Raw genomic sequence first — 26971 nt, forward strand, 5'->3', positions numbered from 1 at the left:
ACCTTTTCCAAGTTTAAACAGGTTGGGTTTATCAAAGCGGCTTCGCTATCCGTTCGCTACTCGACATTCTCGCTTTAGCCCAGCTCGCCGCGTTGTCCGTGGTCCCCTGGCACGGGTGCGGTGCGGTCACCAGCGGTCGACGACTCCCCAGTCACTCCCCACTTCCATGTTTCCATTCCCAGCTGGAGATGGCGTCAAGCTCTTCTTTACTCTCCCTTTCCTTCTTTCCTCTTGTGGTAGGGCATCTTCCCTTTCATTTTGTCTCCCAACATCAAGCTTCCCGTCGCTCTCTCTATCCTTTCCTCCCTTTATCCCTCTCCTCTCCGAGCCGATCCAGTTCATCCCTATGACGGATCTCCGCCGGCGATCCTAATATGGCTTCTTCCGCCGAGGCCTTCACGAAGGCTGGCTACGGAAATGAACCGGGGCAAGCATTCCCCTCCGACTCCGCCGCTGGAACAGGTGCGCTCGCTGCTCGCCCGATCCAAGACGAATTCGTGCGCTTTCTTGTCACCACCTTCTAATTCTGCTAATGGTGGTTTCTTTTCCAAGGATCTGAGGACATGCTGTATTCTGAGCTATGGCACGCCTGCGCCGGCCCTCTGGTTACCCTTCCTCGGCAAGGGGAGAAGGTTTTCTACTTCCCCCAAGGGCATATTGAGCAGGTAGGCTCGGGCTCGTTTTCTTCTGTTAAAGATCGAAAATTTAGGGTTTCTTGTGGCTGTTTGGGAACCGCATGACTGATTTAAGATCAATTTTCTGCTTTTAGGTGGAGGCTTCCACTAATCAGGTGGCCGACAAGCAGATGCGAGTTTATGAGCTGTCGTCTAAGATCCTTTGCCGCGTGATTAATGTCCAGTTGAAGGTACTGTGAAGCTCTCATCTTTTAGGAAGCACTGATGTTTTCAAGGGTTGATATTATTCTGTTTTTCTTTCTCGTTGTTGCACTCTAAAATTAGGCCGAACCAGAGACAGATGAGGTGTTTGCTCAGGTGATGTTGTTTCCCGAGCCAAGTGTAAGGCTTTCCTACCGCCTCTTTGATTTAGATTTGTGTTTATTTTTTGGTATTGTTTTGCAATTGAAGCTATTTCAACTATTTTGCTACTTTGCTAATCTATTAGCAAGATGAGAATGCAGTGGAGAAGGAGACTTTGTCGCCTCCACCTCCAAAACCTCATGTTTACTCCTTCTGCAAAACGTTGACTGCATCTGACACTAGTACCCATGGAGGCTTCTCTGTGTTGAGGAGGCATGCAGATGAATGCCTACCTCCCCTGGTGAGGGTTTCAACCTTCACCTCTGCTTACCTTCTTTTTCTATTAGCAGTAAGGTTGATATTAGGCTTAATTATTTCGTCCATCAGGACATGCGTCAACAACCTCCTACGCAAGAACTAGTGGCAAAAGACTTGCATGGGGCGGAGTGGCGCTTCCGCCACATCTTCCGTGGTAATGATTCTCACTGTAGCAAATTATTTGTTTAACTAATTGGTAGAGTTTGTGATGAGGATAATCTAGATATGTATTATATAAAATACTGATGCTTCCCTTAAATATTTTGACAGTGTGCGATCTAGGAATCTTTGATTATCTGTTACAGATGACTAGTAGTGTAAGATTAGAGGTTTCTAAAGATTTTCTGTGAACTAGATAGTTTCTACGTAATTAGAAACTTTTCTTGCTTATTCTCTTGTACTTGGTTTACAATGACTAAATTTGAGATGATACTTAGTACTGTTGAAATTGATCCTTCATTGCTTATAGGGTAGCCTGATGCATTATATTCTAGTAAATCCTGATTAATTAGTTAGTTTCCATCAATCATAGGTCAACCAAGGAGACATTTGCTTCAAAGTGGCTGGAGTGTCTTTGTTAGTTCAAAAAGGCTTGTTGCTGGGGATGCTTTTATTTTCCTGAGGTCTTGCTTTTATCTTCTTTCGTCTCCCCTATATTTGTGTTCTATAACTAATTTGTTGCTGAAAATCAATTTATGGCTTAGAGGGGAAAATGGCGAATTACGTGTGGGCGTGAGACGTGCAATGAGACAACAGGCAAATGTTCCATCGTCTGTCATATCAAGCCATAACATGCACCTTGGTGTCCTTGCAACCGCATGGCATGCTCTTACCACTGGAACAATGTTTACTGTTTACTATAAACCAAGGTAAGGTATTGGATGTATTGGACTGTATTGTGAGTGTGTGGGAAAAAAAAATCTTATTTAGTAGAAGGAAATAGAATGCAATGTGGTTTGCTTCTTGATGATTGTACATTGGTTACAATTTCTCATTTATCAACTTCTAATTCTAACTACTGAATTGATGGAAATAGGACAAGTCCATCTGAGTTCATTATCCCCTACAGTCAATATATGGAATCTATTAAAAACAATTATTCTATTGGAATGAGGTTCAAGATGAGGTTTGAAGGGGATGAGGCCCCTGAGCAGAGGTATCACTTCGTTTGAATTATATTTCTCATCTCTAATGATTTTCCTAGATAACTTCTGGTACTATGTCGGACTTAAATTTTTTTTCTGATTTCAACACATTGTAGGTTTACGGGTACTATAGTCGAAATAGGAGATGCTGATTCCAACATTTGGCCTGAATCAAAATGGAGATGTCTTAAGGTAATGTATTTGTATTTGTTTGTTATTTGTGTTATTTTTGTTCAAGTTCATTGATGTACCTATCTCACATCTCCTTTTTCTTATTCGTGTCAGGTTCGCTGGGATGAGAGCACATCCATTCCTCGCCCAGAGAGAGTTTCTCCATGGAAAGTAGAGCCTGCTGTGTCCCCTCCAGTGACCCCTCCAACCATGTCGAGGGCCAAAAAGTGTAGATCAAATGCTTTAGGACCTTCTTCTGATTCTTTTGTTCAGGCAAAAGAAGGTACAATATCTCATGTAAATCTCAAATTCTATATGTTATGACTTGTAAAAATGTTAGTTTTCTAATGTTGAATTCTTTAACAACAATTCTGATGTTAAATATCTGTAATACATCTGAAGCAACCACAGAACTTTCCCAAGGTCATGGAGCTTCCAGAGTTTTTCAGGATCAAGACATCATGCTGTTTAGAGGCAATTTGATTGATGGTAATGTGTTGAACTTTGCAGAGAAGTCCATGATACAACCTCCACCTGATGAGGGACTAAAAAAAAATGCTTCCTGCCAGAGACGGATTGATTCAGATAACCTTACTGAATTAACTAGGCCAACGCATAATTATGTAAATATAGGATTTCAGAATTTTGATGATTCACATAGGCCCTTTTCTGCCCAAGTTGCTCCAAGTCCAAGTGCCAGAAGTTCACTGATAAATTTTTTTCATCACCAAAATGAAGAACCAGCCTTGCATCCAGATCAATCTCCTTTGATGGCCTGCAATCATTCCTTTGAAACAGTGTCAAACTTGAAGATGCATGATAATGAGCTGCCTTATTTTGATACTCAGAATGCCAAATATGGCAGATTGATGGACTATTATCAAACACAAGGCATTTGGGCTCAGAAAAATCTACCTAATAGGTCAATGCATTTACAATTGGCTTCTCAATGTGAAATCATATCTTCGCCAAGGTTGATAAAACCTCATCCGTTGACTGTACTGTCTGATGAGATCACACAACCCAAAGAAAGGGAGAGCTGCAAATTATTTGGTTTTGATCTCAACAATACCACTACAATATCTTACCAAGGAATTCCAGGAACAAATGCTTCATATGGGCCATTATTATATAGCCAAACAACTGCACCAATAATTGAGAAGGATGCCCGAGGAACTTATTACCCTCCTGAGTTGTCCAAAGAAACAAAGGCTATTGATTCCTCTACAGTTGAAAGTGAGAATGTGGAGTGTGTTCATCCTTGTCCACCATCAGATTTACAGAAGAAGCTTCAAGTTGTGTCAAACAGGAGCTGCACCAAGGTTTTTTTTTTTGTTGGTTTTTGTTCTTTTTGTGCTCAATTTTCTCTTTATGTGTTATAGTATGTTTTCCTGTGTTTGTTTCTTTGATTGCTTCTTTTTGATTTAGTCCTCAGTGATCTTGTACTATCAATTATGCTTGGTTTTGTATTTGGTTCTTGTAAAAAACCCTAAATATGAATGCTGATCTGTCCACTAGTATCAAACACCAGTACAAATCTAGGTCTCCACCTTACTTGTTTCTATTATGTTTCACACATTAGCAATGGAGGTGTTTGTGTCCAACTTGAGAGTAGCTATTATAGTGTCAGGTGTTTGATTGGTAGTGGTAGATGATGCATCCGAGTGTCAGTCTTTATGCTGCCTATGCTAGAACTGATAACTTCCATTAAAATCAAATGATTTCTCCCTTTTGCAGTAACATCCATTTAGTTCTTCGCTTCTGACTGATTAATTTTTTTCTAGTTCCTTCTGCTTTTTGAATTTTGGTGTATGTGCAAGATCCAATGATTTTAAATCACATTTTCAGATTTGACTTAATGTGTAGTGTCCATCTCCACTCAGTCCATTAGTAGATCAAGAATGTCATGCTATAGAATGTACCTCTTTTTTATTGGAGAAGATGATTCTGTTTCCATTTTGATATCAGGTTCATAAGCAGGGTGTTGCACTTGGAAGATCTGTTGACTTAACGAAGTTTGATGGTTATGACCAATTGATCGAGGAGTTAGATCAGCTATTTGAATTCAAAGGAGAATTGATGGCTCCAAATAAAAATTGGATGATTGTATTTACTGATAATGAGGATGATATGATGCTTGTTGGAGATGACCCTTGGCAGTAAGCATGCTTCTACATTCCTAATGTTCTTTTCTTATGTATATATATCTTCCATTTTCTATGTATAAAGTGGATATGTTGACAACTGGTGTTGTATAATTTTCTGCAGGGAATTTTGTGCTATGGTCCGTAAGATTTTTATATACACAAAAGAGGAGGTCCAGAAGATGGATTCAAGTACCTTGAACCCAAAAAATGAAGATTGTCCTGATATGAAAGAGAATGTCAAGGAAACAAAAGGCAGTCAATCTGCATCATCATCTAATTCAAAAAACTCATAGGTTTATCCTGCAATGTAAGTAGGAATCTCTTTTTGTTTAATATAAATTACCGTGATAATCATTTTATCCCATTATTTCCAAGGTTATTGAGATGTTTTATTTGAAAACTATGATAGGTTAGATCCTTCTCCATTAATTTGACATTTGAAAGATAACTCCAACAGTTAATCCCCGTACTTCATACTCATATTACAGCTAGTCAAGTATTTATGCAACATGTTATCTATCAATGAAAATTAAACTGCATCCTTTGTAAGAAAGACTGACAACTAGAAAACTAGTTCAATATCGCTACTAGTATTTCATATTTGTAAATTGATTTAAGCGAGAAGTTTGCAGGCTGACGACATCTTTGCCATGTGCAATTCAATCTTTGTAGGATCTTGAAGCACAAACAAAGTCAAGTCTCAACAACTAGTTCCATTATCTACTTACTTCCGTTGGATTTATTATTAATTTCACTCGTCAAGGTTTGTTATGTTTTCATTTACCAGAGCTAGAAGTGCAAGTAAGTACTGCTTCTCTAATCATGTAAATATAGCTCCTTCGCACTAAAACAATTAACCCTATGTGAAATCGCATCCTCATCCCCCTCCACGTGGGAGATGTTTGTCTATCTTTATAAAACGTTTGCTCTAGTGAGTGATCATGAATGAAGTTCTCATTTACTTTGCGAAGCTGTAGTTGGGGCAATTGCATGGTTCAGTTGGAACAATAATAGCTCTTTAGCCATAAATGTCTCATTGATCAGCAAGCTGGACGCTGGTTCGAATAATGTGGCATCAGTACTCCAGTAGCTTGTTTCATTGGTTTTGTTCTGTGCCTGCTCTCTCTTATCATTGATTACAGACCAGGACAAGCTACTGCAGAAGAGTCAGCTGGTTTGCGCCATGCCACTATTCAGAACACTCATCCTCAACAAAATCCTAGCATGAGACAAGATTTTAATGTCCCCTGCAGCAGCAAGGGGCCGATTTAATTTTTCCACGAAAAGATTGTCACATATGGCTTTTGTTGTAAATCGGTTTAGGTAGCCTATTAATCAAATAGTAACATGGATAAATTATTTTTTAAGTCGATAGAAAATTAAGGTTTAAAATTATTCAGGTGAAGAAGGAAATTATCATATTCGGCGGTTTGGGTCAGCTTAGTTGGATGAGTGCTAGGCACGTACTGCATGAGCTTAATTGGAAATTATCATATTTAAAAGTTGAGTTTGGAGGATGCTATGTAGTTGACGACTAGTTTTATCACAAGTTCGTTAATTAAAATTGTGCTTAGAAAATATAATGAGTTATGCTTATTCTGATATATGTTACAAAGTCAATAAGTTGAGTAGATATAGTATTAATATGGGAAGTCATATATAGTACCAAAATACGAGTGAGATTGTTGAAGTAACTCCAATATATAATGAGCTACAAATAACAGATCCAATTGAACTAGAGGGGTATAATGATGCTAATTGGATATAGGCTTCAAATCCATGAGTGGTTGTGTTTACTATTAGATGAGTATCCTAGAAATTTTTGAAATAAACATGTATATCTGGGTGTACTATGAAGTCCGAGTTTATAATTTTACACAAAATTGGAGAAAAAGAGAAAAAAAATTCTCAATTTCTTAGATGACATTCCTAGTTGAATGAAAATTGTGCTGGGTAACTAAAGGTTTGCCAAGTATGCTACTAAGCTCAACATATGAACTATATTGATTGCAGAGCTCAATATTATAGTTCAAGAGAGCCAACTCAATAAGATGCGATCTACAAATGGGTAGAGATGAGTATAGGCTTTAATATTCTTATATCACATACCTAGAGGTACAATGGGGATGTTACAAGCTTTTCTTATACGAAATCATCTAAGTCGCAAAGTGAGAGCCGCTTCAAATTGAAAGCATTTATAAAATTCTAATACAATAAAGAATCACTAAATGCCTAGGAATGCCATTGTATAAGTATGATTGTCTTGATTTATGCTAATGGTTGAATAATTCAAGACATTAGTTCATTAAATTATTCTTTTTAATTTTTCCCTTAATTTTAGTTCACGTGAGGGATTCTTATAAATTTATTTTTATAATTAATTAATCCAATAGGGACATGAATGAACTATTTCAGTAGTAGCTTATTGTGAAATTAAAATTATTCATGTGTTGAAAGAAATTATGACATTCTGTTTGTTCCAAATTGTAAAATGTAGACACTTTTATATCATTAAATGTACTAAAAAAATTTAGATATATTTTTATTTATTATTACTTTTTTCATGATGATTTTTTTGTTTATCTTCGTATAAAATCAACATCTTATTATAAACAAATTTTACCATGTAAAAGTATTAAAAAAAAAAGGAAAAAATATCCTTTAAACTTATCTCATCTTCAACACAAAATAAATCAAAATTTTCTATTTTTAATTTCACTGAATTAAATTAGGTGCCCATCTGGTGGAGTCCCGGTGCCCGCGCACAGATTAACGTAGCCGAACGCCTACCTCTCCATTGTAAATATCACCTTACAAACCGTCCCACTCGCCGCCAAGTGTCTCATCCAATACCATTCTCAAAATCTACTCTCTCCAACCCTCCATCGCTCGCCGGCTTGCAAGACGCCCTCTGTTACCTACCTCGCACCGAATCCCAAACTCAGAGCCCCGGAAGTATCGCGCGCCCTCTGCCTCCATTTTTCTTCCATCTCTCTCTCTCTTACCCTCCCTTCACTGGACAAGGAACAAAAACGAAATAGAATCAGCATTGCAATATAAATTGTTTTTTTGTGAAATTCCTTGTTCGAGCTTCTCCTTCCAGATCTTCATGTATGTGTTTCTGTTCGTCATGAAATTCAAAGTTAATGATCAAATTATATCATTCTATATATATGTATGACACTAATTCATTTATCTTCGGAAGAAGAGAAGCCCATAGGTTGAGCTTGCCAATGGATGGCGTCGTCTTTTTGATACGATCATGGCGAGTGCTTTAATTCTTCCTTTTTTCTTTGTTTTTCCATGCCAATTTTCGCTGAAACATTTCGATCGATTCTGCATATATATAGATATATGAGCAGAGATGCCCGAAGCCGAAGTGCATATATAAAGAACAGAGATTCGAGGGGGCGGACTTTTGATGGATCCTGAAAAGGGAGATCATCCAAAAAGCGAGCGAAAGGAGGAAGAAAAGCAAGTGAAGAGACGAGAATCCGTCTTGAGTTCCGACGGCGACGACGGTGACGAAGACGAGGATGACTTCTTCCAGTTGGATCAAGAGATCATGAATCCTTTCTTGGGCCACGTTAACGATGGCGGCAGAGTCGGAGCAGCGGACGGCAGTTTGAGCTATCCTCCTATTCAGATGATGTGGAGGTCGCCGGAAGCGGCTGATCCGAACCGGATTCCCTCCTCCATCTTCGCCGGGCCCTCGTCTCCGATGGAGTGGAGCGCGGCCTCGAACGAGTCGCTATTCAGCATCCACGGCGGGAACTCAAGCTTCACCAGGGACCATGTCACATTGATGGAAAAGTCCGGCGAGCTCAACCTCCCGGCCGAGGACCACCACCACCACCACCACCACCACCCTCATCCTCAAGCGCTTCGTGATGTAGCAGGCACGGAGACGGATAACGCCAAGAGCATCAAGGAGTTGGTGCAGGCAAACTTGGAGGAACAACAGCACCGGTCGTCGGACTGCAGCGCCGTCAGCTACCAGTCGTTTGCATTCCCGATGTATGCCGCCGATCATCTCCGCCGCTCGCTCGCTTGCGCATTAATTACTTCGAATAATTAATCTGAAATTTAAACACTAATTCCGATCGACCGCCCATTGTTGTCTAAAACAGATTGGCAGGCGAGGGAAGAACCGGCTCAGTGAAGGTGGAATCCGTACATCCATTCCGACCATCCAAGTCACAGCAGAAGCAGCCTCCAATGGCGGCGGCACCAAAATCTGCCAGTCTTCCTCCTACTTCTACTTCTCCGGAACAAAAGAGCAAGTGGATCCCGTGCGCTTGTCTGCTTTCCTTCTGTTCACAGGGTAAACAGTGAAGAAGAGACTTTGTGATCATCATCATCTTCATCTTCATCTTCATCTTGTTTCATGTGGAAGTTTTGAATCGATTTCATATGGAAAAAAGTTGGAATAAGATTCTCACAAGTCTTTGAAGGGCTCGGTGGAATATACTAAAGAAGAGGGATGTTCTTGCCATATTTTTGTATGGAACTTAATTGTAAAACCACCTTAATTATGGCTTTGCTAGTCATTGCGCTTTCAGGGAATCATATTTTTATGGGCAATGAACAAACTTGTTTTTAGGTCCTATTGAAGTTGGAGAACTAATGCTCATAACTAAAGTTATCAACCAATTTAAGTTTCACTATAGTTCCTACCTGATGTTGTCAATGAATTAATGAGCTACTGGATAGCTATTATCTACGTTGATGAAGTCGTCGAACACAAAGGGAAGGCTGGACTGACCGAAACGCCTAGAAAGCCTAAGAGTGAGAGAGAGTTAGAATAGAGGTGAGAGGGTATCCTGGCTCAACCACTCCGACGCTCAAGTCAGTTTTCGACAAGAAAGGTAGAGAAAAAGAACAATAAATGAGAAAATGCTGGTGGTTTGTGCGTATGTGTGCGTGCACGTATATTTGCTCGCAAGAGCGGACTTCTTTTATATTACTACTAAACGAATAAAATGGTATATCTCTCCTCTAGGTTTTGATTGATGGGACATTATACTCTGATAGGAAAAATATCACATCGTCGTATCAGAGGGTCATATCACTCATGTCTTGTACCATAGAAGGTGTTATATTTTAGAGATGTTCTAAAGACAAACGTCTTAAATATTATCTTATTTATTTGACAAATAAAATTTACTATTTGGATGTGCATTCTATATGTATGTTATTCGATCTTAAACTCAATTAATGAAGTTTCTACAATACAATGCATAACATGAGAGAAATTGTAATTAGAATACAATTAGTGGGTATCTCATCATGTGTAATTATATACATATTGAAATCTTTTCTAGTCGATATATTGATGAAATTGGATATCGTCAATTCTGTGAGACTAGCACATGTTATACTTATTTGTTTATCCAAGCAACTTATCTTCACTAGCCGGAAACATAGGGATATTGAGAGTTAACATACGAATATTAATTAAGGGTAACTAGTTCATCGGATGTGATCTTCCATGAGACTTTATGTGGTTCTTTAAATGTCAATGAAGATCTCATTGCAGCTCAAGTGCAAGTTTCCTTAGACTTGAGGTATTCAAGTTGCCTTGGTCATGAAGACTTATACTTTGGCATCTTAGCATAACATCTTTTAGGAGGTGTAGATCTGGGATGATTAGATATAAGTCAATATGCACGAAGGTATTTTAATAGCCAAAAGAGGATTCACCACTCCTATAAGGAGATGTATACCCTATGACTTTTTGTTAAAAATTTTACTTATCAACCTTTAGCCAAAGCAAACATGTCAAGAAGAAGGTCTTCTTGGACATATATTTTTGAGTAATTTAAATCCATAGAATGAGGAACTAGAACTTGGGCTAGGTTTGATATTGTCAGCCTAATAGGGACTAATACATAGATCATGTCCTGAACCAAGTAGGTACAAGATAAGTGAAAGGAATAAAATCACTGATAACTGTAGTTGCTAAATGGTTCAGAATATGTCCTGAAATTAACTATGACTTTTCGATCAATTGGGAATCATGATGTTGTTGGAGCAATCTGTGTGATCCTAGGTTTTGATATTTGGATAAAGGTTTAAGTTACAATTATTGTTGTATTTAATATGTGCATATGAGCGTGCAGGATACAAATACAACAAGAAAAGTCCAAGTGTGATCTTAGCAAAGGAAAAGTCCAAGTGGGATCTTGACAAAGGTGAAAGTCCACGTGGAGTCTTGGTGGTGTAAGTCCAAGTATGTAGTTTTGGTAACGTAAGTTCAAGTGTGACTTGGCAAAGTTGAGGTCTTAGAGCAAGGAGCTCTTAGAAAAGGATAAAGTCCCGAAGGTGAGGAGTCTCTTGGCAATGGAAGACCCAATAACAAGGACAAGGCCGAAGGAAGCTCTTGAAGGTAAAGCGTGAAGGATGGAGAAGAATTGAGGAACACAAGACTAATGGAGGAGGCTAGAAGGTAAGGTCAAGGTTGTGTGGGCGAGGACAAGTTCTGAGAGAATATACTCAGGGTAAACTCTATGTTTTGGGTTTACTAGTTAACTGGTGTATGTACCAGTCGACTGGGGAGAGAACAAAATATTTCTATTCTTTTAACCAAAGTGGACCAGTCGATTGGTCCTGGAACTAATCGACTGGTATCGAGCTCTTAGGGTTGTAACGATTGAATTCCATAGAGTACCAGTCGACTAGTGGTGTGACCAGTCGACTGGTAACGGTAGAAACAGCTTGGTTGTTTTTCCCAAGCACTATATAATGGAGCTTGGGGTCGCTCGCTTGGGTGATGACAATAGGGGAGTGGTTAACCCCTATTAGAGTCTTCAAAGCTCTCTTGTTGATCATGAGTATGTGTTCAAGTGTTTATGATGAGGTTTCTCCATAGATAAGAAGCTTGAGTTAGCCGGAGCTTTTTGGGGATTCATCTACCGACAAATTGGGATCGCCCATCTTATGGATAGTTGTGGAGTAGGAGTAAGCTATCTCCGAACCACGTAAACGAACGTGTTGGTTTATTCTTCTTGTTTTTATTGTCTTTAGGTTAGCTTTCTATTTGTTTGTTTGTATTTTCACTACGTTAACAAGTTTAGGAAGCGATCAAAGTGGATGATTGGCTATTCACCCCCTCCAACCGGGTATCAAGGTCCCAACATATGTACTACTAGGTGTCACTCATAATTAATTCATAATTAATGGTTAATTATGAGCGACCAATATAATTGGAAATCTATTAGATCATATGTACTACGAGGATGTCTTAAAGACCTAAAAATAAGTTAGAGAATAAGATTATGAAAAAGAGAGTAATGAAGTTTGGTTGGACCAGGTGAAGGACAAATATAGAAAGTATTTGCTATGATAGAAGCACTAATGGGCCACGCCTCTTGTAGGCGAGTTGGGCCTACTCATGTGACATGGGTTTGGATTTTATGTTCATACTTCTTGTAGGCAAATTGGAACAACACATGTGATATGGACTTGGGCTTGAACCTTAAACCTTAATAAAGATGTCTAAAAGACCTCTTTATGGAGCAAGAGGAAAAATGGTTTTGTTTTTTTTTGTTTTCCTCATGCTTGTGCCGCCACCCAGCCCATAGTCACTGCTCATCCTTGTGTCGTTGTCCAAGATTGTTGGCTGGCTCCTTACACCATCCACCCTTGTGCCGCCCAATAATTGGTCGGCCAATCTCCTAGTGCCGCTAGCCTCTTCTTTGTGATGTCGATTCTCCTTAGGTGCCACTGATTCTGACATCGAGCAGAATATGTATATTATTCTGGGGCGTGAAGTTTTAGAGGGATTAATAAGAAAATAAGAGAGGAGTAACACAAAAAAAGGAATAACCTAAATTAGGCTTAAACCTATTATGAAATCAAGAGTACAAAGAAAAAGAGATGTAACCATAACGTGGTTTAAACAAAACCAATTGATTTAATATCAAAATAACTTGTTCTAAACATCATCCAAGCATAAGTTTATATAGCTCTCAAAACCCTCAAAAAAAATTTAAACAGAAAAATAACAAACTTGACCTATTCCCTAAGATTTAGGATAAATTATTTAACAAGACTTATTTCCTTAATATTTAGGATAAATAACTAACAAGACTTAGTTTCCTAAGACTTATGACCAAATTAAATATAATTAAGAAAAAATAAACTAAACTTAATTAATGGATTACTAATTAAAAAATACTAAAGATGTAAATATGAATACTTTGGATTTCCTCCATCTGTCACCTAGAGTTGAAGAGAACTCATCCTCGATTTTAAAGCAGTGTCAGGTGATAGCCTAGGAGAAAGATCATCAGGTACCCAATCAACAAAATCTATTACAAGCTACTGAACTATGAAAATCCTCATCGATCTGCCGATGAGCATGACATCATGGACACTACTCTTGTCCATCTTAAAGATATAATCTTGTAGGTCCCATCGATTCATGACCTTAGCTCTTCAAGCACTTAGCAAAATCAAGCCATCATCATATATTGCCAATGAGGTAATTGGTGAGAAGTGCTTTTCCAACACTACAACACACTTCTTAGATTGCAAGTTCCAAACTCGAAAAGTAGCAGCATAACTACCGGAGAACAACAGTAACTAGTTCAGTTGGAATTTGATGAATGTCACAATACCCCGATGTCCTCTAAAGAAATATGGGCAGAATCCACTGTCTACATCCCAAACATAAACCATTCTGGTTGCTCTATTTGGAAATTCACTAGAAGAATGGCATGCCATGCTCTTTACTGAACCATCATATCACTTCCATGAATGGATGCACTTGCGGGAGGAGACCTCCCAAACTTGAATTTTATGGTTGTCGGTAGTAGTGAAAAGCAACCTATCATCAAGGCTCAAGGTGAAGGAAGTACTAGACTCTAAAATACTCCTTAAGGTAGAGGAATCAGATGAGCTCACAAGTTTTACTTCATCACCGTAGGAGCAAATGAGGAAGGAGCCATTGAAGGACACAACAAAAGATCTACCCTCGTAGAACTGTTTCAACAACGACACATAGGGGTAGCTTTGCTTCATAATCGGAGGTGATATTGTCTCCATCGCCAATGACTACGTGGAAGGTCCATCTTAGATTTGATTGCTTCCGCAGAACCATAGCTCTTCAACTTTGTTAATTTGTCGATGCCCCATTACCTTTGATGAAGAAGAACCATTGTTGAAAGAATCCAATTTGGATGAGACAATAGATATTGGTTTGACTTCTTTAATATTCATATCGATCTCTTTTATACCGTTAGCGACGTCCTTAGAACCTATTGCGTCACATTGATCATTTGTATCATGTTTTTGAAAAAACTATAAATAGGTTTTAGTGGTGCATTTTTCTTTGGTATTACAAACAACAGTACCATCCATGTCAAAACCATGAATTTGTTTTCTTCTTCCTCAATTTAAAAATCTCTATCAACTTCATCTACTTCTTCATCATTATAAATTAACTTGCTAGTTAACTCGGTCTTGTCTTGGTCATAAATTGGATCACTGACTATTTCAATGTTGTCGTATATATCTTTCTCAAGAAAAATTTTATTCAAATTAAAATAAAATAACTTACGACCTTTAAGATCTCGGGCACTACGATCATGATGTGAGACTTCCTCAGCCGGAACATGTTTATCACTACCTCGACCATGTACCTCACTATCTTCAAGAACTTGTGCCGTTATACACTGGGATAACTCCACAACTTGCTTCTATAAATCTTCAATCATCATTACATCCTGGATATTACAATCATGGTGTTGGGCTTCCTCATTCAGAACTTGCCTGTTGTGACCACGATCACGTCCATGATGATTCCCCATTGGATCTTAATGAGCTCTAATATCAACTGACGTTGAGCAGAATATGTAGTAGAAGGTTTAACAAGAAAATAAGAGAGAAATAATACATAAAAAGGAATAGACTAAATTAGGCTTAAACCTATTATGAAATCAAGAGAACAAAGAAAAAGAGATGTAGCCATAACGTGGCTTAAACGAACCCAATTGATTCAATAGCAAAATAACTTGTCCTAGACATCATTCAAATATAGGTTTATATAGCTCTCAAAACCTTCAAAAATCTAAATAGAAAAAATAACTAACTAGACTTATTCCCTAAGATTTATGATAAATTAACTAACAAGACTTATTTCATATGATTTAGGATAAATTAATAATAAGACATATTCCCTATGATTTAGGATAAATTAACTAACAATACTTATCTCTCTAAGATTTATGACCAAATTAAATATAATTAAGAAAAAACAAACTAAACTTAATTAATGGATTACTAATTAAAAAAGTCTAAAAGATGTAAATCTAAATACTTTGGATTCTCTCCTACATCAATTCTCTCTTGGTTGGTGTTATCGACCCCTTCTCCTTTCTTGTGCAGTCTCCTTGATTTGGCTAGTACTAAGTTGAGAGACAACTTGTGGCTTGCAAAGTCGTCTTAAAGACAACTCAGCATGGATGCTAATAGAGGCAAGTCTTATGAAGCTTGCTAGTTGATGCCTTTTCCTTTAAACATCATAAGAAAGGTATTGCTCCTAAACTTGTGTTGATCTATGATTATGTCTTCCACATGTATGGTCTTATCATTTTTTGGGATGCACATAATCTTTTAACCAAATCATTTTCACTTCCGCTGCTTGTTTTTTTTTTTTTTAAACATATGTAATTTTTTTTTGCATAAACTCCAACAAGTGGTATCATAGCCTCTTGTGTTTTTGACATGCATCATAGATATTGTTTGCTTATCATAATTTTTTTTGTAAAATACCAAAGTTGTGCCTAGTAGCACCAATGGTGCTAGCCGCATGTTTTGTGTACGATTAGGAAATTTCAATTTTGAAAATTGTTTCCTAATTTGTTAGAAAATTTTAATTTTAAAATTATTTTCTACTTTATTAGAAAATTCTAATTTTAGAAATTATTTTCTAATTTGTCAAAAAAATTTAATTTGTTTCCTACTCCGATTAGGAACTTCCAAATTTGGATTTTTTTTTCTAAATCCTAATTTGGAATTTTTGAAATTATTTCTTAATCTAATTAAGGAATTTTTGGATTTTGAAAATCAAATCCTTAATGATGGAAATATGTTAATCAAGGACAATTATGTCATGTTCATCCCATGTCTGTAATATACCCTTTTTATTGTTGGGGAGCCTAACGTGAGTGCATGCTAAAATATATTTCGTAATCATGTGCAGCAAACATTAAAAATAATAATAAATCTAATTTATTACAATACTCACACTATACATACAAGGATACATTTCATGAAAATAGGATCACGATATAAAATTTTATGGAATTAAAGTTATATTAGGTATATCCGACGAATGATCCGGAGTGGAAAGACCATCAACTAAGCGACACTTGAGAGCCTAACCTCTATTTGTATCCATGTTGAGTGATTGCTAAAATGAATTTGGAAGTCACGAGTTTTATCTTTGTCTTCTGTACTAGCCAATGATCGAGGATAACACAATTCAAGAGAAAGATCAAGTTCGATTCGTCGACACGAATCAAGCAAGGAGAAAAACCCTTAGGGGCTACTGTTTCGGTGGCACAGTAGGTCGATTTCCACTGTTTAGCGGTCGGAGAGGGTCCATATACCGGTAGAGGGCTGACCAAGGGAGGTCGGATGGTCGGTGATGCTTGGGCAGTGCCGATGGCAATAGAACAACCCCTTCCGAAGTGGCTAGCTATTGACGGTGGATAGCAGCGTACAACTGTTGTCCGTTAGTTTGATGATGGATGTCGGCGTCCACGTGTAGGTGGTGATCGACCAGAGTCGTTGGGAGGCAAAAAATCAAGGAGAGGGCCTCTCCTTGGTGGTCGACGACAACAAGGAGGAGAAGAGGAGCAATTCAAAACCTAACGATTAGGTTTAATTGAATTGAATTAATTTTTCTCTCCTCTCTATATCAATATATAAATCTCCTAATGAGTTAGAGGAGCAAGTCCAATACCCGTTACCACAAACCCAAAGTCCAAATTAATAGACTTAAGTTTGGTTCAAGACCAAACCAAGTTTGTTCAAAATCAACCACATAGTTCAATAACCAAACATCTATTAATTAAAACCAAACCAATTTAGTTTATAATTAAACCAAAGAGGGTCTAACTCATCTTTAAAAAATGTGGCCCATCTATGCTTTTATTTTGACAAATTATCTTCCATATTTGCCCTTTGTTTGGTCCAACCAAGATCAATTTCTCTCGATATGAGAATTTAATTCTCAAACTTGTTTTAAGTCCTTCAGATAAACTCATGATGTGTGTGATCTAATAGGTTCCTAATTATATTGGTCATCCTAATTAACTATTAATTATAAATTCATCATGAGTGACACATAGTAGTACATCATAACTCCCAATTGATCAAAAAATCAAACAGTTGATTCTAGAACCACTTCTGAACCTTTCAGCAGCTATAGTGAGTTGTGCCTCATTCCTTTCACTCATCTTATACTTAGTTGGTTCAGAATATGATCTATGTATCTATCCCCACTAGGCTTACTATATCACACTTAGCCTAAGTAATACTTACTTGTCCAGTAGATTCAAATTACTTGCACATATATCCAAGAGTACAATAATCTTAACATGTGATGCTTTGGCAAAAAAACTTTGAGTAACAATCTTGATAAGTAGCCATAGGATATACGTCTCCTAGTAAGTAGTGGTAAATCATTTATTAATTATCTAAACACCTTCAGACACTTTGACTTATACTTAATCATATCAGGACTACACCTCCAAGGAGATGCTTGCTTAGGATGTCAAAGTATAAGTCTCCTTAACCATGGTGACTTAAATATCTCAAGTCGAAGGAACTTGTACTTAAGCTACAGTAAGAGCTTCATTGACATATCCATATATGTAGAGAATCATATGAAGTCTTATAGTAGGTCACTCCAATAACCTAGTTACCATAACTAGCATTCATGTTTAATTTTCAATATCCCAATATCTCCAGCCAGTGAGGAATAACTGCTTGATTAGACCAAGAAGTATAACCCATGCTAGTCTAACATAATCAATGATGTCCAAATACATTAGTTCATTGACTAGAAATTTTTTTAATACATTTATAATTATACATGTAGAGATGCTCACCAGTTGTGATCCAATCACAAGTCCTCTCATGCTATGAGTCGTTTATGGACATTTGGTAAGTGAGTTTAAGTTCCAATCACATACATTAAATATGTACACTCAAATAGTGATTTTTTATTTATCCAATAAATAGTAAAATCATAAAGTAATTACCTTAGGACATATCTCAGATATAATATTTTTATTATGCCATATTTATATCATGCCATGTTTATATTATGTCATGTTTATACCATACCATGTTTATACCATACCATCTTTATACCATGCCATGATTATACCTTATATGGAATAGATGAGACCTTATAACATCAATCCCTTATTTAATATTAAAGCTTACACCTTCCATTAATATGACAAAAACTAGAGTTCAATTTTTTGTTAAGATTGTTGGACTCTCTCTAAGCCTAACTTGATATTAGATATGTTCAGACCATTAAGATATGATCTTGTGATTAATGAGTTGGCTTTAACTTGAAGCAATAATTTGTTGGACTCACTCTAAGGTTAATGTGGACAAAGGTGAAGTTGGGTAATATGTATATGATGTATATATATTAATGAGTTAACAACTTGATGAGTTATGCAAATATCAATAGTTGATAGCATAAGGTGATAGTTATATATATGTGATATATAATTGGTATATTTATACCTACTACTAGAACTAAGAATGACTTGTTGAACTCACTCAAAGATTATTATTATCTATAGTGGATATCAACCCACTTGGAGACAACCTACCGTCTCCCAAATTCAAAGTAAGGACTTTTGAATTTAAATAATCAAGTAGGATCTTTTCTTTATGAATGCGAATTGTTTACATGTCATATTTAATTTTATCTCTCTTATATGCTCAATTTTGTATTTCTAGATTGTTAGAATAAGCATGACTTCTATGAATTTGCACTCAATTTTGGAATCAAACAAATCAACAGGGCCAAACTTCTTGGATTGGTTTTGAAACTTCAGAATTATTCTCAAGGTTGAGAAGAAGGCCAAGAAAGTATATCCTCCTCCAAAGGGCTTATGCCACCACTGTGGTAAGATGAGATATTGGAGATGAAATTACAAGATTTATCTTAGTTTGTGAAGAAGAAGAGGGCATCTAATGACCCACCTCAAGAAGGTATTTTCGTTATTGAATGCCACACTATTTCTTCAAACACTTGGATATGGGATACTAGGTGTGCCTCACACATATATAATGACATATAGGGCTAAGGAATAGTAAAAGATGTTGGAACCCCAAGGTGTTTTGATGTGATCAAACAAGTTAAGTTAGGTCCTGTTTTGTCTAACTCTTGTGTCTAAATGTGCAGGAGCTTAGGAACATAAGAAGTCGAGCGGAAGACGCGGCTAACGAGAAGGACGGCACGGGGAGAGAGCCGACGGGCTTAGTACGTCCGAGGGATGAGGTGACCATGGAAGAGTACACCGATCGACGAGAAGAACGTACGCGACGTTCAAGGGACGAGAAATCGGGAAGAAAGGCTACTCGAGGAAAAGGCCAGAACTTGGGTTCGGGTGAGCCCTATTCCGGATGGCCGAGATCACCCAAGCTAGCAGAGCCGGAGCGAAAAGACCTGGACCGAGACGAGCTGAACCGAAGAAGGAAAAAAGTCAATTCCTGTTGACTTTAGGCCTCCGGGCGCCCGGAACCATTCCGGGTGCCCGGAACAGCCCGGGGCACCAGGAAGGGTTCCGGGTGCCCAGACCGAAGATGTTGACCAAATCGAGTCAAACTCGATCTGAACGTTGGGGATAAAGTTTTATCCCCTCAGGGTGCCCGAAATCCCTTCGGGGCGCCCCAACCAGTGCTATAAATATAGCACTGATCTGCACAGCTTATTCATTCAACTTGTAATCAGTTTTTTAGTGTTTTACTTTTCTGTCTGTGCTCTCAACGCTGTAAGAGGCTACTCCGCCCAGAGGAGATCATCAGATACTGCGCCTTCTTTTCCTTGGATTAGCAATCCCCTGATTGCAAACCAAGTAAACCCTCTGTGTCTAATCTCTTTTAATTAGTCTCGTCTCTTTATTATTACAAGTGTTTGTTAATTACTCGATATATCTGAGAAAGGTTAGATTTATTTTTGCAGGGCAATTCACCCCTCCCCTCTTGTCGGCCTCCAAAGGGACCAACAAAAGATTGGTGAAGGGAGATGCAAATTTACGAGTTGACAATGGAGAAAAAGTTATGACAATAGCCATAGGAATTTATTTATTAAAACTTCTCAGTGGACTAGTTTTGGAATTGAATAATTATTATTATGTTCCTTTGCTATTTCTTTTGAATTGAATTCATTTGATACATATGCTTCATGCTTGAAAGGTAAGATGACTAAGTTACCTTTTAAGAGAACAAATGAATGAGAGAATGATGTATTGGGCCTTATACATACTGATGTATGTGGATCCATGTTAACTCATACACAAGGAGATTATAACTAATTCATTGCCTTCATCGATGATCACTCGTGATTTGGGTATGTGTATCTCTTAAGATACAAGTCTGAGACCTTTGAAAAGTTTAGAAAATACAGACATGAAGTAGAGAAGCAATTGTAGGATCGAAGAAATGTTAGAGGGGGGAGGGTGAATAGTGCATTTTGGTTTTTCATGATCTTTGAAAAGGATGCAGTGAAATAAAATAAAGACAAGCATAGAAAGATCCATTTCTTTTTTACTTGGTTCACAACCTAAGCTACTAGTCCAAGGCCTGCATCGTTGATCACTTTTGATGGGTAATCCAATATCAATTGATCATTTATAAAAGATTAGGAGCGATAACAAGTTTACCGTTCTTATAAAGACGTATGAAAAAGATGAATGCAAATAAAAAATTGTACCAACATGAAGATAAGATCCAAAGTAGAGTGTCGATGTTGGAGTTCCATTTCAGTGTCATAACAATATTTCTGAAGCATGTAGAACTTGAAATAAGCATAGGAAATTATTGTATCTTTGCTCTAGTCGAATATTGCTTATATAAGACATCCAGGGTGGCTAATATCGATCTAGAGCACCTCTAATGAAACTTATCCGATCTGATGCAATTTTTCATTATCAACTTGATAATTTTTCTAATCTAGGGTCCCCCAGATGTTATAGAGTTCCTCCAAGCATTCTGAGACACACCTCTAAGCCTTCCAAGGTGCCTCCAATTTGTAGGACCGTGATCGTTCGATAGAGGGGGGGGGGGTGAATATCGATTTGAAAAGTCGAGTAAAAATACGCAGCGGAAAAGTAAATGAACACAGTTGTTTTTACTTCGTTCGGAGCCTGTGACGACTCCTACTCGAAGGCCCGTACTCCGTGAGTACTTTCGTTGGGCAATTCACTAGCAATTCGAAATGATGATTACAAAAGAACCGTACAGTGAATGCTAATGAAAAATGACAACAAATACCGACAAGAAAGGAAAAGAAAGGAGCGTAGTGTCGGAGCTTTGTTGGCGTCGCAGAAGCGTAGAGCAGTGGAAGACTTTTCTTTTTTCGTTGTTGTACTGAAGCTCCCCTCTGACCCTTCTTTTATATGAAGCTCGGGGCGCCCTGGATTCCTTCCAGGTGCCCTGGTGAGACGTGGCAAGTCCAACCAGCGAGCTCCACGTGGCGACGCGCGATCAGGATGAAATTTCCCTCCCGGACGCCTGGATCCCTTCCGAGCGCCTGGACCTCCAGGCGCCCGGATTCCTTCCGGGCGCCTGGACCCTGTTTTCCTACAGAATCCGTCCTGCAAGACAAACGTTAGTCCGGATGCAAATTTACCCTGTAAAAAAGATTGTTAGCACAGTTTTATAGATAAGCAAAGTATGACTTAGATTCCGTCTTTCCGAGACCGGAATCTAGTCACGATCTCGACTTAGATATCCGAAATGGATCTAAGCCGGATCGACGCCTAATGTTTCCTTCTCGGGAACGCGTCCTCGAAGTCACTCCCCTCCAGTGACTTACCTTACTTACCTACCAGACGTCCGGTCAGCCCTTCGACCCGTCTGGACTTCTCGCCAGCTATCCGGTCAGCCCGTCGACCTAGCTGGACTTCTCGTCAAGCGTCCGGTCAGCCCGTCGACCCGCTTGGACTTCTTGCCAGCGATCCGGTCAGCCCGTCGACCTAGCTGGACTTCGTGCCAGACATCTGGTCAGCCCGTCGACCTGTCTGGACTTCTCCTGCATACTTGATAAAAGTGTCAGACAACAACAAACTAACTTAACCTGATTTGTCATTCATCAAAACCTGGGTTAAATCGTTAGTGCTAACCGCACCAACAATCTCCCCCTTTTTGATGGAATGACAACCTGGTTAAGTTAGTGAAAACATATGCAAGAAACAACATGCATTTATGTGATTTTTTTAAGTTAGTTTGTATTTTCAGTTTGGTTTAGCTAACTTAACCACCTAACCCTCCCCCTTTGTCATTCATCAAAAGAACTATTGTCAAGTAAGCATAAATATAGACTTCAGACAAAATAATAAATAATGTCAAGTAAATCTGGGGGAGTTTAAACTTTTGAAAACTTGTTTAAAGCATTAGCTTTTAGCTTTTTAGAAAAATAGCTAAGTTTAGATAGTCTAATTTTCAAACATAAGTGCATCAGTTCTAAATTTCAAGATCAAGTTTTAAATTTTCAAAACAAGTTTCAGCTTTGAAACGCTTTTCAAACATAAGTTTTCAAAACCAAAATTCCAAAATTAAGTTTGAAAAATTTATTTTTCCAAAACTGATTTATTTTTCGACACTAAGTTTGTAAACGACTCAATTTAAAACTTAAGTTTTGAAAATGATTTAAGTTTGTAAACTTAAGTTTTGAAAAATCTAACTTCCACAATTTTCAACACTAAGGTTTTGCAAATCAAATTTTAGTTTGCCAATATTAAGAAAAGTGATTTTGAACTTTACTTTTAGTTTTCAAAGGAGTTTGGTAAAACTAATTTTGATAAAGTAAAATAATTTTTTTTTAAATGAAGGAGTCTTCAAAATAATTTTGTAAAATTCTTTTTCCAAAATCAAATTTTTAAAGTTCAAAAGTACTAGTTTCAAAACCATGGTTTAAAATACTTGAAAAGTTCAGTTTTCAAAGACTAAGTAAAAAGGATAAAAAGTTTGTGATTTAAAACAAACAATTTTGAGTTGATTTAAAAATTTTTCACAATTTTAAGCAAGTTGATTTTGAAGATTGATTTTTAAGCTTTTGATTTTCAAAATTAAGGAAAATGATTTTGAGAAGCTTAGTTTGTAAACTAAAGTTTTGAAACATCTAATTTCCATAATTTTCAAAACTAAGTTAAATCTAATTTTCAAAATCAATTTTCAATAAAAAGTAAAACCCAATTCTTAAAAACAACTTAGTTTTATAAGAGTTGGTTTTCAAAAGTAGGTTAAAAAATTTTTAAGAAAATATTTTTTAAACAGAATTTAAAATGTTTTTTATAAAGGGAAATTTTTAATTAATTCCTCCCCCTGAACCTGACATAAACTTTGAAAATATTTGCTAAAAATATTCAAAGTAGATATATTTTTTTTTAAAAAAAAAAATTGAGGTAGAATTTTCTAGAAAGATTTTAAAGAGAAGATTAAAAAATAACACTTAAGGTAGAATTTTTTTTTATTTCCTTCCTTTTAAGTGGGATTAATTTAGTTTGAAGTTAGCATGAAGTTAAAATTATTAGACACAGTTAAGTGAGGTTTAATTCAAGTCAATTTTAGTTCTCAAATGAAGTTAAACTTTGATAGTTAAGTTCTACTTATTAATTACATAATTAAATTTAAAGTTAAAGTTAACGGAATTTAAGTTTTTAAGTTAGGTGTCTAAGTTTTAAATGGATTTAAAAGAATTATTATTATTATTAGTTTTAAGGGATTTCTAACACGTATTTTTAAGAAAAATTTTACAATTGTTTAAAAGAAGTTTTGAATAGTTTTTAAAAGATTTTTAAAAGAGTTTTTAAAAGGATTTTTTTTTAAAGAGTTTTTTTTTAAAAAAAAAAAGATTCTTAAAATAATTTTTAAAATAGGTTTTTTTAAAAAAAAATTTAAACAATTTTTAAATAGTTTTTAAAAGGATTTTTAAAATAATTTTTTAAAGAATTTTTAAAATAGTTTTTTAAATAAGTTTTAAAATAATTTTTAAATAATTTTTAAAGTTTTTTAAGAGAGTTTTTGTTAAAATTATTTTTAAAGAATTTTTAAAATAATTTTTTTAAATAAGTTTTAAAATAATTTTTAAAATGTTTTAAAATAATTTTTAAAGTTTTTTAAGAGAGTTTTTAAAATAATTTTTTAAAGAATTTTTAAAATAGTTTTTTAAATAAGTTTAAAAATAATTTTTAAAGGAATTTTTAAAGTTTTTTAAGAGAGTTTTTAAAATAATTTTTTAAAGAATTTTTAAAATAGTTTTTTTTAAATAAGTTTTAAAATAACTTTTAAAATGTTTTAAAATAATTTTTAAAGGAATTTTTAAAGTTTTTTAAGAGAGTTTTTAAAATAATTTTTTAAAGAATTTTTAAAATAGTTTTTTAAATAAGTTTTAAAATAATTTTTAAAATGTTTTAAAATAATTTTTAAAATAGTTTTTTAAAGGATTTTTAAAATAATTTTTTTTTAAAAGGTTTTAAAAGAATTTTTAAAGTTTTTAAAATGATTTTTAAAAGTGTTTTTTTAAAATAATTTTTAAAATGTTTTAAAATAATAAAGAATTTTTTTTTAAAAAAATAATTTTTTAAAGAGTTTTTAAAAATAGTTTTTTAAAAGGTTTCAAAAGAATTTTTAAAATAATTTTTAAAGTTTTTAAAATGATTTTTAAAAGTGTTTTTTTTAAAATAATTTTTAAAATGTTTTAAAATAATTTTTAAAAGAATTTTTTTTTAAATAATTTTTAAAAGAGTTTTTAAAAATAGTTTTTAAATTTAATTTTTAAAATAATTTTTAAAGTTAATAAATTTTTAAATTAGTTTTTAAATTTAATAATTTTTAAAATAAATTTTTAAGGTTAATAAAATTTTTAAAATAATTTTTAAATTTAATAATTTTTAAAATAATTTTTAAAGTTAATAAATTTTTAAAATAGTTTTTAAATTTAATAATTTTTAAAATAATTTTTTAAGGTTAATAAATTTTCAAAATAGTTTTTAAATTTAATAATTAAATTAAAGTTAATAAATTTTTAAAATAGTTTTTTTTTAAATTTACTTTTTAAAATAAAAATTTTAAATTAATCGTAAGTTATTTAATTCGAAATTTGAATAGTTCAAAATTTAACTTAACTGATTCAATTCGAATTTTAATTTGGAATTTAATTTAATTCGAAATTCGTTTAATTCGTAATTTAATTTATTTAATTCGAAATTTAATTTAATTAATTTAATTTATTTAATTCGAAATTTAATTTAATTAATTTAATTCGTAATTTAATTTGATTTTGATGCTTAGTCAACTCACCCGATCTAAGTTTTCGATCAGGGAATCCTATAATTTTGTGAGATGAATTGGATTTTAATTATGGAGTCTTGGCTTAACTTGTGTTAGATTCAGGTTTAGCTTTGGTCTCTACAAACAGGCATTCTTCGGATAAACTTCTAAGCTTGGTGAGTCACATGGACGTCATTAGAAGTAACCAACCTTTCGAGGTTTTCCAAATAGTCCTATCCATGGAGCTTAGTACTAAACCTTGGTCTAACTTGTTAGGATTCATTTAAGGGTAGCTTCGGTCAGTTCACTTGGCCAAATGCACCAGATCGAAACCATATCTTTCTAGACATGCAATGCCCAAGCTTCCCTAACGTACTATCATCCAAAAATTTCACCAGTACCATGATTCAAGTTAAACTTGGTCTTTTTTTTTAACTAATCCTAATTACCCTGCCGGGTTAGTTTGTTTAGGTTACCCTGTCGGGTAAGTTAGTTTTGTAGGTGCCTGCTATTCTGGAGCCTCCCCCTGAATTATTGGCCTTTAATTTAAGATTTTTAATTTTGAATTAATTAAATTAGTCAAATTATCTTTCTTTAAGAGAGTGTATTTAATATTTGAATTTTCTTTCCATTTCAATTTTATTGGGTTAATTGAATTATCTTTCTTTAATAACTTATTTTTAAAGTTTAAGTTTTTATTTATTTTTAAATTTGAATTAACTAAACTGTTTGAATTATATTTTCTTAACGGTTTATCTTTTAGCTTTTTATTAATTGTTAATTTTGAAATTTCCAGATTATTTTTGTTTAATATGTTATTTTTAACATTTAATTTTAAGTTTGTTAAATTCAGTTTTGATTTTATTGTTTGATTTTATCCTTATATTTTCTTTGCCTTTTAAATTGATATGGTTAATTGAATTTATTAGATTAGTTTTATCTTTAAAGTTTAATTTTTTATTAATTAAATTATCTTGGTTTCGGATAGCATTTTCTAGACTGATTTTATCTTGATTATTAAATATTTTATCAAGGTATTTATTGATTTTATCCATTTTCTCATTTTTAGCATTTAAATTCAAATTTATTTTAATGTTTGACTTAATTATGTCTAAATGCTCACCTAATTTTAAATTTTCTGAATTAATTAAATTATTTGAATTGATTTGGTCATTGTTCTGTTTGACCAAGTCAAGGTTGATGACAAATTGATCAGAGTCTTGATTGACTTGATCAGAGTCTAGATTATTTTGTGATTTTGAATTTAAATCATTTAAATCTAGGTTATCATGCACCATACTTGGACTAATTTCATACTTATCATCATGCTGATTATTTGAACTACTATTAGCAGGGGTATTTTGGTAAATATTACTAACTTTGAGCGCAACCCCTAATTCAGTAGGCTTCTCCGTTGGATTTGACTCGAGTCCATATTTGATTTTAACTTGATCTTCTAGCTCCATCGGCGTCTCGTGAAGCTTGATCAACTGGGTCCACAGCTCATATGCATTCTTGTACTTTTCTAATCTGCATAAGATATTGTTAGGTAAAACATTACAAATAATGTTACTTACCTTTTTGTTTAGTTCCGAGTTTTGAGAAGGTTTCCTCAAAATTAACATATAATCGATGTCTACGCTTCCTAAGAAGCATTCCATTAATCGCTTCCAGTAGTTGA

At 35.1% G+C, this 26971-nt stretch overlaps 2 protein-coding genes across 3 annotated transcripts; both read left to right on the forward strand.

Moving 5' to 3' along the window:
* The first annotated feature begins 210 nt into the window (after nucleotides 1-210).
* On the forward strand, nucleotides 211-5728 carry LOC122040972 (auxin response factor 7-like). Of its 2 annotated transcripts, none has more exons than XM_042600470.1 (15): nucleotides 211-462; nucleotides 553-665; nucleotides 770-865; nucleotides 960-1016; nucleotides 1123-1278; nucleotides 1365-1449; nucleotides 1828-1918; nucleotides 2000-2164; nucleotides 2332-2451; nucleotides 2557-2632; nucleotides 2726-2894; nucleotides 3023-3933; nucleotides 4580-4770; nucleotides 4880-5065; nucleotides 5431-5728. In XM_042600470.1, the coding sequence occupies exons 1-14, from the start codon at nucleotides 375-377 to the stop codon at nucleotides 5049-5051; spliced, it is 2490 nt and encodes an 829-aa protein (XP_042456404.1). In that variant the 5' UTR covers nucleotides 211-374; the 3' UTR covers nucleotides 5052-5065; nucleotides 5431-5728. The 2 variants fall into 2 exon arrangements, with proteins under 2 accessions (XP_042456404.1, XP_042456403.1); XM_042600469.1 differs by having other exon boundaries at nucleotides 213-462; nucleotides 3014-3933.
* A 1608-nt stretch (nucleotides 5729-7336) lies between these two features.
* On the forward strand, nucleotides 7337-9274 carry LOC122040973. The gene is made up of 2 exons (XM_042600471.1): nucleotides 7337-8775; nucleotides 8889-9274. Exons 1-2 carry the CDS (start codon nucleotides 8180-8182, stop codon nucleotides 9091-9093), a joined length of 801 nt encoding a protein of 266 aa, XP_042456405.1. The 5' UTR covers nucleotides 7337-8179; the 3' UTR covers nucleotides 9094-9274.
* The last annotated feature ends 17697 nt before the right edge of the window (nucleotides 9275-26971 follow it).

Source organism: Zingiber officinale, chromosome 2A (genome assembly GCF_018446385.1).
Source record: "Zingiber officinale cultivar Zhangliang chromosome 2A, Zo_v1.1, whole genome shotgun sequence".
In the NCBI taxonomy this organism is placed as follows: Eukaryota; Viridiplantae; Streptophyta; class Magnoliopsida; order Zingiberales; family Zingiberaceae; genus Zingiber; species Zingiber officinale.

Bases quoted from the DNA above. Each gene is read 5' to 3' on its own strand.
- LOC122040972 (XM_042600469.1), top strand. From the start codon at position 375: ATGGCTTCTTCCGCCGAGGCCTTCACGAAGGCTGGCTACGGAAATGAA. The intron at 463-552 runs GTGCGCTCGCTG...TTCTTTTCCAAG, and splicing joins CGACTCCGCCGCTGGAACAG to GATCTGAGGACATGCTGTAT. The intron at 3,934-4,579 runs GTTTTTTTTTTT...TTTTGATATCAG, and splicing joins CAAACAGGAGCTGCACCAAG to GTTCATAAGCAGGGTGTTGC.
- LOC122040973 (XM_042600471.1), top strand. From the start codon at position 8,180: ATGGATCCTGAAAAGGGAGATCATCCAAAAAGCGAGCGAAAGGAGGAA. The intron at 8,776-8,888 runs GTATGCCGCCGA...TGTCTAAAACAG, and splicing joins CAGTCGTTTGCATTCCCGAT to ATTGGCAGGCGAGGGAAGAA.